We start from the raw sequence: 13383 nt of genomic DNA, 5'->3' as shown, positions 1-13383 counted from the left end.
TTATGGCCTTTATGTAAAGCAAAAGAAAGCATCTGCCACTCTGAGGTCCTGCCAGTTTCACTACCATGTTACTGACAAGATAATCACTGAAGAAATCTAAAACACTGGGGAATGTCTATGGTTTACCTCTAGAACAGATGTTTTCCTGACTACACATGTGATAATTGAATGATGTGGGACATTTCTTGAGAATCTGACTGGCTACAGCATCTAAGAAAAGAAAACCAAAGAAAACCATCCCAGCCTTCTCACTGCTTCTGGTAAGGCAAATTGTTATTCAGGTGTTACAGGTCAGACCCAATAGCCCCATTTATTATCAGTCCTTGTTTCAAGGCAGTTTGTTACCAATGTGTTTCTGCCCTGTATCTGGCAAACAGGCAGAAGTACTGCCTTTCTTTTTTTCTCCAGTAGTAGTGCAAGGTGAGCCAATAACAATCTGCTTAAGAACCACTCCTGTAAAAAAGCATTCAACAACTTCTCTGAGACAGTCAGTCCTTGGGTTTGCTTACAAACACACACACACACATTTTATAAGCATTAAGAGCTTTGTGCACTTTTATACTCTAACAACCAAGACTGGAGGGAAGAGTTAATATTGCAAGCCAAAATGTTTGAGTCACATGAAAACTGATTCAAACCACATCTGTTCCTCTGAAGAGAAGCCTCTGAAAACCCTTGTCTCTGGGAGACCACAGGAATTCTGCCGAATCAATGACTGCAATTTCTCCGTTAGATCTCAGACTGGGATAACAACATTGGAAAAATATTCAAGTGAAGACACTTTTTTAGCCCTCAGGTATTTCATTTTTCTAAATATTTCAGAGCCACCCTAACATATTTTCAGAGGTTAGATGTACAACAGTGACCCAGTCAAAGCTAGTACTTAATGGACTGTCAAAGATTAAAACCTTCAATTTTGTACACAAGGTGACAGCTATTGGAAAAGATGGCTTCACTTCTGAACAAGCAGTCACTGCTAAAATCACTGCAAGCTTTTAATGGTGTGTCAGATTTAAGTAGAAAAGAAGCTTTTTTTTTCTACTTCATTTAAGGCAGCCACTGAGAGAAGCATTATTAAAACTGCTGATTAAGCAATTTTGGTCTACGTTTTGCTTGGTTTTTATATTGCAATGTGTAATTGCATATTTTGAGTTGACTTTAATTCAGGCATATTATGAAAAACCCACCATACTGCTTTAAACACATTAATAAAATGTATGCAAGCCTGCCTTAATAAAATGAGGTAAACTTAATGATTTGATATTCAGAAAAACTTTTTATCATAGACTAAAAGCTCTTTTCTTTAACTGTAAGCACAAAAACTGAAATTGTGCTTGCATTTTTAAACAGAATCTGGACTTTGGTCAATACATTCCAAAATGTTATATATCAGCCCACAAGTCTGTTTCTGCTTTAAATGCTTCTGCATTAAAGTATTTCAACAGTCTAATTTAAAGCAGATTTCTGTACAGACTGAAAAGACTTTACCAAACTGATCATTAATGACAACATGCTTCTTATAATAGCTAGTTTTATTAGCTGCAGTTCATGAAAAAAGGCACACTTCCTAAAACCATCAGATGCATTTGACATTTGCAGTCCTGGGGAGTTGTTTTCCCTTTTCAAAAAAAAAAAACCAGTGAAGGAAAGAAGCCCAGAGGAAGGAGAAGTCCAGCAAAAGAGTTGGCCTCAATCACATCCTGCTTGGGCAGCTCTAAATCCAAGGAGAGATGAGTGCGCCAGCAGCTGCGAGTGGGGAGCTGCAGCTGCCAAGAACTTCCAACCTCTGACCCAGTTTGGGGAGCGCATCGCGCCCGAGGCGGCGCAGCTGCACGGACGGTGCCGCAAACCCCGCCGGCTGCCGTGCCACGGCAACATTCATCATCTTCCACACAGGCCAGGAGGCTTGCAAAGAAATTAGTTACAATCATGTTCATTAGGCAGTCTCTGAAGGCACAGCTGGCTGGCATGTCATCTGAAAAATGCCTGGAACAGTATCCCCAATGAAGTTTCCAGATTTTCTTGGAGGTTATTCAAGATAATACAAGCAATACCTGACCTCTCTGGAGGTGAAGTTGCCATAGAGCAGTGTCTAGTTGATAGACAGTGACTGGGAGCCACAAGCATTCATTTAAATGTGATCAGCAATTTATTACATCATCCTTACCATAACAAAAAGAACAAAGGAGGCTTCCTTCAGCCAGGATGAAAAAGGGACACAGGGACACATAAGCCCCACCAGTCTTTTGGCTATACATCTACAATGATGCAATTTTTCTCAGTTTTACTAATAGGAAAATACTTCATGCTTCATGATACTGCTATAAAACTTTTATGTAAGTATTATCCTTATCCAAAAGACTTCCTCCTCCTATTAATTGCAAAGTTTTTCCTGTTGTGAGTTAATTTTTCTTGCAACAGGGCTTCTTAAGATCTCATCTTTTACATGCAGGATGCTGACTCATTACTGAGTTTCCTTAATCAAGGGTTTATTTGCACCCTCCCAAAGCTGGCCACTGACATCAATAAAGCAAAACCATGATGGTGGTCCAAAAAGTCCAACCATGAAAAATAATGTTCAGGAATGGCAAGATTTATTGCTAATAATAAATTACCATAAACTCCCTCACAGGCAGCTTTCCTATCTTCTTGTAGTCTTACACCTAAGGTTCATTTTAAAAAGCTGGCTAACAAGAAGTAACCATGGTTCTGGCCACAAAGAGCTAAAAAATTGGGGGGAAATGTGAGGCTTCTGTTTCAATCATATCTGATCCCTCCACTCTGATTTAGAAAGTCAAAGTGCAAGTTTGGAGAGATATTCCATGTAGGTTATGAAGTAACCTGACAGATTCACAGAATTCCATGTGAACAAAACACATTAAGCTTTGATCATACTTCTATCAACTTCTTGAAGGCCTTATATTGTTTTCACTCACATCTCCAGCCTAGTGAGGAATTAGTCTAGAGACTACAGTCAGCCATTTGAAGTGAAGATGCTATTCCCCACTGTTCTTCAACAACCAACTGTGCCTACATTCATTCTAACCCATCACCAGCTTAACAAATTCCAACATTTTTTGAGAAAAGAAACCATCAGCTTTTCTTCAAAGGCATATGCACAAGGAGCTACACAATAAATTTTAAACACACGTGCAAGACATTTGACATATGCTAATTATGGAGACACTGGGGTCATTTCACAATTTAAATCAAATTTCCTTAGGTATGTAGCTCTAACTGTGTGTAGAGCACACTGTCAAGCTGGTTCCCCCATTGGTAACTGTATCTTTTAGCTCATGAGGCTTTAGATAAAGACCATGAATGCTTCAGCCAAATAGAAAGCTAAAACTATTTAGCTATTACTGGTACTTCACTCAAGATCATGTAAATCCAACAGTGACTCTAATCTGGAAAACATTATAGCACAAACCACATGACTAGGAGGAACTCAATCATAGCTAAAGATAATACATTGCTGTAATACATTTGCTTTTCTGACAATTTGGAGGAGTTAAGAAACAGAAACACTACTGTTTAAAACAAACACTATCACTGAGGGAAAACAGAATAAGAAAGTAGGACTATTTCTTCAGATCATCATCTTCAACAGGTTGCCCAGGAAAGATGTAGATGCCCCATCCCTGAAAGTGTTCAAAGTCGGGTTGGACAGGGCTTAGAGCAACCTGGTCTGCTGGAAGGTGACTGCCCATAGCAGGGAGAGCAGGACTCCCTTCCAACCCAAACAATTCTATTATAACTTGGTCTCCAGAACAAATATCTTCATTACTAGAAAACAGCAAGCAGGTGACAGGTAACACTGTGCAGATTCTCCATTTCTCAGAATAGAAGAGACATCTGGATTTTACCACAGCATTTTCAAGCACAAGGCCAACAGCGTGCACCTGCAAGCAAAGCAAGAATGCTTGCCCTCTCCCACCCAAAGAGGAAAACCACTTAAATAAGAAAACTGTATTTGAAAACATAGAAAAAGCATTCATTTTACTTCACACTACAAACCATAGAATAATTTGGGTTGGAAGGGATCTTCAAAGGTCACATAGTTTCAACCCATGGTCACAAGTCACATTGCATTAAAGTCCTTCAAAAAGATCCTCTAGTTTTTGACTTTGGTTGCCCCCAAAACACCCTCTTTGCCACAGAGCCCCTTCTAGGAGATAACTGAACACTGCCTCATTCACAGCCATTTACACCTGCCAAACACATCAGCTTATTTGGAATTTAAGAAAGCAGACAGAGAGAACAGCCCTCAAGAGATTCAAGTTACTGTTTTAACCAACACAGGGGACATTCATATTTCTTATGTCAACAAATCTTTCACCTTCAGGTTTGCACACTAACATTACAGTAACGATACATTACCAATTGCTCCCCTTTGAACACTGATATTTTAGTATTATTTTATCAAAGACAGATTCCACAGGAACAATTATATGGAAGTGCAACCTTGTGATAGAGAAAGGAAATCAGAGGTGTCTTTGTGAAGAATTCCAGTAGCTCAAAACCAAGTTTAATTTACAGTATTATTTTGTAACAAAGTATCTTCAGTGAGATTAAAACTTTAATTTAAAGAAGATTACATGTTTCAGAATCCTAAGCAATTTGTCACAGGTCACCTATATAGGAAGTCTTCCAGACAAGGATGGCAATAGAAAAATGAGTCCTATTGCAGCATGCCATGTTAAATAAGACAAAATTTTATGGGAAATTAATGCAAGTTCTAATGTCTTGATAAAACCAGCTTAAGTGCTTTTTGAACATATACCACCTTTTTAGAAGTACTTTTTATAAGTACTGAGATGTACTGAAGAATGTAATTATCAATGTAATCATCATCACAAAATAATCATAAAACTCAAGTTCCTTAGTAACTACTATTACTTAAATAAAGCCCCAAAAGAATGTTCTCAGAGCAGCCTGTGGTCATATAACACCAATGTGGATATAACAGCAGAGAAATGCAGTACCTGTATCCTATTTTTACAATTTTCCTACCTCGAGTTGTGTGATGTTTACTCACCTGCTGAATAATTTTGGAATCTTTTGGAAGGTTTTCCCTGGGTGGGACTTTTCCAAACAACTTCCAACCAGGAGCGCTTTGGACAGGAGGTTTGAGTTCCTTTGTCCTTTTAGTGAAGAAGTTTCTGAAAAGAGAGAATGGATTTGTTTTGTTTGTTATAAGCATATAAACAAAGTATATTGATCCTATTTACATTTCTTCAATTTCTCCACCAGTTCACTTGGGTGAACTGTAGAGATTTACTGCTCAGCAAATGCAAAATGCATTCTGCTTTCAAGTAATTAATTTGAAGTGGAGCATCTTTCATTACAGGTGCTTTGATGCTAATATTTGTATTTAACACTCAACTTTACCTCTAAACCACTTTATCAGACCTTTTTTTAGTAATAGCAGGCACTTCCTTATATATAAACAGCACACCACAGATTCTCAAACTTTTATTTGGGGCTTGTTTTAAGTGTTTCTTCTTGATTTATTTGGAGAATGAAATGACTACAGCTGAAAAACACCCTGTAACTTAAAGAGATTTTTTTTTAAAATGGTGAATTATTACTTCTACCAATCTTCATGGCTTCAACTTTCATAGCATGGACTAGAAAACCAGGAAACAATCACACAGCTTCAGTTTGGCAGACAAGCTTTATCAGTGCCTAAAGCAATTACACCCAAAGAGGCAGATGACTGCATTGCTCTTACTTCTTAGAAAGCCAACCATCACAAGACCGTGTTGGTGGCCACTTGTCACATACTCAGCTGTACTATTTGACTCCAATCACAAGTTCCCACAGAGCATGTTATGTACAAGTGCTTTAAAAATGAAAGAAGTGTATTTATTCTGAATACTGGAAAGTTACTTTCCAGAAACTCTTACCACAAAGGGATTAAAAGCTCAGTAGCCTGTAAGGTTATTTCTCAGGAAGCTTACCAGCTGACCTCAGAGAACAGAATAGGGGAGTACTTTTGGTGGAAGATGTTTTTGTAGTGTTAACTAGCTAACTTCACACTCTTCTTCTGAAAAGAGATCCTCAGATTTATTCTTCACTTAATGTATTTGCTGTATTTTAAAATACAATTCCTTTTCAAATTGGAAGCAGTCATGTTTGTGCACAGCAAACAGTCTCCTAGCTTTGCCCAGATAAAAGGAGCATGCTTCAACAACCACAATCTGTCTGAAAAGTGTTCAGGGCTCTTAAATTCCAGTGCTGTCAGGGCTTCTAGCCAGACAGCATAGCTTTACAATTAGGAACTGTAGTGTTTGTAAGACATTGTATGGTCTTCATATACAAGTTATTTTTTTTGTTCCTAGAATGTTTTTTGTTATTTGGGAAACAAGCAAATGCCTGTCAAAAATCCCTTCAGTGCAAGTCTGTGTGAATGAACTCTACAGCCTGTGAGCTTGTGTGTAGTTGAGGGTCTAGCCACCAGCAAACAGCAAGCTGGAGAGATGGAGAAGTAGGTGCTGATAGAGCATGGAAGCCTCCCAAAAACTGTTAAAACTCAAGACTGGTGGTCCCATGGAATCCAGGAAAAAAAAAATCAAGAAACCCAGAACACCAAGACTTTCTTCACTCCATTTGAGGCCACTGCCACTCACTACCATCATCAACAGCTTGTCAAAAACAAAAAAAAAAAAAAAAAAAAATTAAAAGACTGCATTCAAGAAAACAGCAATTGCTATAGGCAGGCAGGGAGTACAGGATCAGGATTACACACACACCTGATTGACAAGAACACCATGAGACATTTTTGTGGAATGCCCACAAAAGAGAATAGAATCTGTTCGTGCCCCAGTACACTGTGCCACTTCTGTGGAGGTCTCCCGGATGTTGTTCCAACCCAATTACTGGGAAAGCATGTTTGGAAATAACTGATTGCATGGTTCGAATAGTTGTTTGCCATTATTGAAATCGAGCCATTGCTACTAATAATAGTTTAATACAAATTGTTCTAGGAAGCATTGGTTGTGATCCACACATTCCACAACTCTGTCCCCATCAGAGAAATTTGTAATATCTTCATCCATCCCTGTGGAATCCAAGTTAGCTCAGAAGCTCCAAGACAGTGGTTTCTGATACACAGCCTGGAAAGGAGGAACAGTGAAAAAGACCAGCCATGGTACCCATGCCTTTGAAAAAAACCATCCTCAGTCAATCCCAGAACTGAACACTATTAGTGAAATAAACAGATCCACTCTGTAAGACAAAAAAAGTGTGCTTACATAAATAACAAAGGCTCATTTCATAAGGACACTTTTCACAGTGCTTTACATTGTCTTCAGGAGGGAAGGAGGAGCACTCAAAGAATAAACAACAAAACAAGACAGAAGTTTTCTAAAGACTCTGCACTAGCCCACAGCCTTACCCTTAAATCTGCAACAGCTGTATTTGAACTTCATTAGAGAAGACTTTTTCCCCCAAAAGCAGGTATGCAGGTAGGTACATTCTGGAGCATCTTTCCTGATTTCACAGGTAGCAACAACTACCCAGTCTCTGTACACACTATGGAAAACCACCAGGGTTACTTGGCAGTTGAACTCCACTGCCTCTAGCATATGTAGAAGCTGAAAGATGCATTTAATATTGATGGCAATCTGTCATTGTATCAAAGCTGGTTCATTATTAACCAGGTAACTGGTTTTCCTTTTAAAAGAAAAATAATGTGTAAACATACAGATTTTTTAAATTAATATTTCAATACAAAAAGATTTAGGCATGCTCGTGGCTTTTACAAGATTTAATTTTTCAGGTTTTTTAAACAAATAAAACATCAAAACAAACATTCTTTAATGTAGTCTGGAAGGAATGAAGTTTAACTTTTATTGAGCACATATTTCAATGAAGTCTGTTTCTTGTGAAGGCTAAGAGCTCGTAAAACTTTGTATCCTGTCAGAATAAACTTCACACAGGAATTCTAATCAGAAAGAAATTAATGAGAGATTACAAATAGGCTTTGCTGAAGATGGAAGGACACTTCTTAATACATTGTTTTGGCAAAGAACAGTAACACATCTGAGGTGTTCTTGACAGCAGCAAAGCTTTACAAAAGCTGTGTTAAGGAACAGCATCTGTGAATGCTTACAAGTTGCATTCACTGAACTGCAGGAAGTGTACTAGATTTGATGTATTTGTTGCTGCTTAGAATATTCATGATTCTCACTGATCCTGGGAAGAGTCAACTACTGAAATGGCTGAAAAGTCAATAGCATTTTGGTACAGAATCTCAAAATCCATTTGAAAACCTCAAAATTCATTAAAAGAGAGTCTACACTTTAGAACTGAACAATTCTTTCTGTTGCAAGGACCCATGGGATAGAAGTATTAAATTAGTTCATTGATTTAAGCTCTGGTTTACAAAAGCCCAGGGGAAAGCTGCAAGGGGTTTTTTCCCTGCTTCTTTTATATAACACATATTAACACCCTCAAATGACACTCCAAAATGTTTCAGTAGGTGCCTTGACGAGCTCAAAAGCAAAATGAAGTGCCACAGAATGAGAAGTTATTGGCACAGACCAAGACATCTCTTGCTAACATGGTTTGGATTAGACTAAACAAAAACCTGTGGGCTGTGAGCACACAACTGCAACAGCTGTAATGACAGCTATGACTGGTGGTTTTCCCCCTTATTTTTAACTGTGTTGCTTCAACTATTCCTGCCTGTGTTACTTTGTGCAAATTTCACCATACTGGTGGTACAGCAATTCAAAAATGTTAACAATTTCTACAGGTGACATTAACACTATTTTCTACTAATGAAATTGCTTGCTTCCATTCCTCTTTTGCTTTTGAAATCACTTTTTTGTTGCTATTTAAGATTAATTAGTGCAGTCTAAATGCAATTAGAATTAAGTCTCAGAAGGGGATAGGTGGAACCTGATACTTTAGTGATTTTTTTTAATTTACTTTGGGGTTTTGACTTGCCCTCCCCCCAAAAAAAATCTCAACACAAAAAACTTATTTCTGATTTCCAAGTAGCTACAGGTCAAGAGGACAACAGATTTCCAAGATTTAGAGGAACTTACTGGAAAATATGAGACAATTACTTCAACCTTGATCTTAAATTTTATCCAAAACTAGACTGTGCTGTATTTGCACAACAGCCACTCCAATAAAGCTGAAGTGCTTTGAACAGCAGCAGGTAGGAATGGCTCAGGGTAGCTCCATCTCCAGCACTCTGCCTCTAGGTACAACTGAGTGACCTCTGCACAAGAACAGGAGTCTGACAAGAATCTTTTGTTTGACCAAAAATGTCAAACTAACCTCGTTTCAAGGTTACATCATTTTGCTACAGCTCTTTCAACAAAGGTAACATACCTGGATCTTCCCTTTGTACAACTCCACTGTGTGCCACAAACAACAGGCTGGCAGCATTCTACTGCTTTGGGCATCCCAGCAACACCTTAAGCAGCTTTCCTTCCCAATCATTCAATCATTACAACTCCATAGACTGGCTCAAGCTTCACCTATTCTGACACTTTCACCGATCTATAGACAGATTTCAGGTGTAGAGGAAGGTTGGAGTTACACCTTAGCCATTAGGATGAATATAATATAAAGCATACTAACAATGAGACTACTCTTCTCTAATTTATTCATCTTGCACTACACAAAAATGGCAAAATTCAAGTGGTCTTAGAGGAGAGCATAAACCATGTTATAATCATCACTACTGTTATACATGAGGAAAGTATGCTTCCTTACAGTTCATTTTAATACAAAAATTAATTTAATTTGAAATGCTGCATTATGTTAGACAAAAAAAACCCCCAAAAACACAAAACACACACACACAAAACCAACACAAACAAAAAAAAACAGAAAAAAACCAACCAACCAAAAAAAAAACCCCAAAAACCAAAACAAAACCACTAAACTATGGGCACCTTTGGCAAACATACAGAGTGGCAACAAAAAAAATCTTTCCAAATAAAATACACATAATTTAGGATTATTTTACTAATAAATCAATGTTGTGTTTATATCTCAATGCTGAAAGGTAAACTACTATTCTCTGATTTCTCATCCTTAACAAGATAACTTTGAGCTTGCTCAAAATGTTTACCCAATAATTTACAAAAAGAGACTTCAAGTTATACTAACATAGTAAAAGTTACTTTTTTCAGATAAAAAAGCTAACTGTCAAAATATTTTCTGACTTTTACTTTACACACAACAATCTGGTTTACTGTCATTTTCCATCATCAATCATTTCTTCCCATTGCACCCATCTTTCAAGAGCTTTGATAACAGGGAATTGTTATGCTGAGAAAACAAGATTTGAAAGCCATGAGATCTGACAGAGGAAGTGAGGGCTGATTAGATTTTCCTTTTGATTAAGCACCTAGTACCTGTTAGTAAACACTGCATAAGACAACTGCATCATTTTAAATCCAGGGAAGCAACACACAAACAGGAAGGAATCAGCATCCCATCAAGAACATCCTCACTCTATCATACATAGCTTTTCCTCACAGAATCACAAAGAAGGGAAATCCAGCATAGAAGTAATGCTACAAATGAGCACCAAGTTGGACAAAAAAACCCCAGTACATTTTCTCTGTGTTTTTAATATAGTTACAAAAAGACAGTTAAAAGCCCTGAAGTTAAATTTCTCTGAAATAACATTAAAAATCTACTGATTCCAACAAAACCTCAGAGCATGTAAAAGGAATGAAGTAACAAAAGTCATTAAAAACTGTGTTTGTATTACAAAACAACTGATTTTGCATCCCCACAAAGAACAGAGTTCTGCTTGTACATGCCATCTGCTCTTGCTCCACCCCATGCTAATTTCTTAATAAGCTTCATAGGCATACAAAATAGGTGTATGCTTAAAACTTGTTGAAATTTGAATTAGCTGAAAGATGAGCTGATAAGGAAATGACTTATTTACCCAACAATCTTTACCCAGAGAATTGTATCAGTAAGGAGTTAGAAGAGGCATGTTCCAGGAATTGCTATAGATACATTTTTACAGATGGAAAACCATAAAATTAGTTGTTTTTACTTAAAACCATACTTTTAGAACAAATTCTGGAAACCTCTACATGCCTGCAATTCCATATTCTGTATGGAATATTCCATAGCCAAATACATAACAAGAACTATTAATTCATATTGGCATCTCTTTACCAGGCATAACACACAAAAGCTGCTTAAGAACACAGCAGAATTCTTCTCCATACTCGAGTCTTGGCCATTCTGTTATGCTCTCATGTGAAATAATTTGGAAATAACAGCAGACAAAAAAACCCCATTGCTTTATTAAGCAGAATTAGGCCCTCTGCTTTAAACAAGACTTTTCAATAATTTACATGCAGAAACAAAGGTAACTCAACTCTAAGCATAAATAATGAATCATTTAAAGGAAATAAAACCCTTTTGGTTAGCCACTTACAAAGCCTGCAGAGCAACAGGCATTCTACATTTTTAATTTCAATAGCTTCAAGTGTCAGCCCATTTTGATCCAACACATTTTTGATTGCTCTCAGCACAAGTTTCAAAGTTGTGCCCTATATTGGAAGAGATGTGACCCAACCAATTTTACAGTTTACATTTTCCACCATTTTGCTACAAACAGCAGCTAGATTATAGATTCTCTTTTAATTTTATTACCCCAACCACAGATTTGTTACAGGTTTCTAGTTTTAGCACCTTCTAGATGTAAAGATCTCCTCTTACTCTCTGCACCAAGACAACCCAAAGAATATTCCAAACTACCCTCTCCAAAGGAGCTTCAATGTTTGCAATACTCTAAACCTGCAGCCTTAGATGCTACCCAAGCAAACTTTTGGCCTCTCTCCTCTCCCCACCCCTCCAATAAAAACAAATAAAATAAGGAAATGAAAAATCCTACCCAGAAAAACAACCATCCTCAGCAAGATCAAGCTTGTAGTATTTTTTTTTAATTAAATATGTCTCCATTTGTATTAGTGATCAACTAAAGCCTTGGCTACAATTAGGTATACCTGAAATTTGATGAACTGTCAAGGACAGTTCTCAAGCTAAGGATTGAGAAGCTGGAAGGAGGTGGCCTCTGGTGTCTTGGAGAGGACAAAGATTGACAGAACTATCATGGAACTGCACTGATGAGACTTAATTAGATCAACTCTCTTATCAAGCTCCTAGTGAATACCAGTCCCAAAGTGGCTTTACAAACTCTGCTGGCAGACCAGTTTTACTACAGGTACACAAACACCTGGGAAGTTTTAAGAGTTGAAAGAGTTGAGCAGTATTATAGAACACTTTGTACAGAACACTCACTGATAAACTGTATTTTACCAGACTACATTCTGCTCCTAACAAAGAGCTGTTGCCCAGGTCAGTTTTACAAGCAGTTCAAGCATTCAAAAACGTTCCTAAATAAGCAGACACATAAGCAAGGTAATTGATGGGGTTAAATTTCAGAATGGTTTAATACAAATAAAGGAAGAGAATCAACCTTTACTTTTCAGAGAGAAGTAGCAAAGCAGAGCTTTATGCCAGACTGTTCTATCATTTTTGTATTTGATCAGGCAGTTATAAAGCTATTTTGACACTACACCAAACACTATGGTCAATCTTCTCTAATAATGATCAAAGGTCTCTTACCCACAGCATTTAAAACAAAGTCTTAGATCACAGCTGCGAGAAGTGGAGAATTTTTACCAGTTGACTACAGATATTCTGTGTATCTGTATTTTCTGGTATTTTTTTGTATGGCCAGGAATATCTAATCCATCAAAGTCACAGTTACTTAATGAGCAACATACTCCAAGCAAAACAATGCTTGAGGAACAAGTGCCCTTCCTCCCACAAACCCACATAATGGGGAAGTGCATTTCTCCTCCTTGCACAGTAATGTCCTACAATCCCTTCTGCTGCATCAGCTCCCACACCCTCCATACCCTGCAAGTCAATCCAGCTCACTAGTCCCACAGAAAACCATCAATGCTTTTTCACTCTCCAGCTTAATGAGCAACAGCAGCTCACAGAGGATCATATAAATACCAGAAGCAGGGATGAAACATTTCCTTTGTTTCTGGACAATAACAAATTCTTCAGTCAGCTCACCAAGATATCTCACAAAGTACAACTCAGTTAAACAAAGCACCTGAAATTGTTCTAGATGTGACTCACTTTCAGTTAAGGCAAAACTCACCAGCTTTATCAGGGCAATCACTATACCTATAGTTCAAATGTTTCTATACAATGTATGCTTTCAAAACAAAGGTGATAAAGATTTCCAGCCTGTGACATGGCCTACAAGTCTGTGAACTGGAAGTTCAAACACAGGGCAGAGTTTTGTTTTGCAGACTGTCCCAGGGGTGATTGTAACTCTGACCAGCCTGGTTAAGGCTCAGTTAATAT

The 13383-nt window shown here is 37.7% G+C and overlaps 1 protein-coding gene across 1 annotated transcript in view; it reads right to left on the bottom strand.

The window, feature by feature from the left end:
- TBC1D12 (TBC1 domain family member 12) overlaps positions 1-13383 on the bottom strand; it is a 41656-nt gene that overhangs the window by 19242 nt on the left and 9031 nt on the right. The window contains 1 exon segment of the mRNA XM_071439123.1: positions 5039-5162. Within this exon segment, the coding sequence (XP_071295224.1) occupies positions 5039-5162 (124 nt within the window).

The sequence above is a fragment of the Agelaius tricolor genome, unplaced genomic scaffold (assembly GCF_023055355.1).
Source record: "Agelaius tricolor isolate 1412-34295 unplaced genomic scaffold, bAgeTri1.0.p SCAF_13, whole genome shotgun sequence".
Taxonomy (NCBI): domain Eukaryota; kingdom Metazoa; phylum Chordata; class Aves; order Passeriformes; family Icteridae; genus Agelaius; species Agelaius tricolor.
Note: the sequence above shows the minus strand (reverse complement) of the source record. Positions and strands in the feature narration are given on the sequence as shown.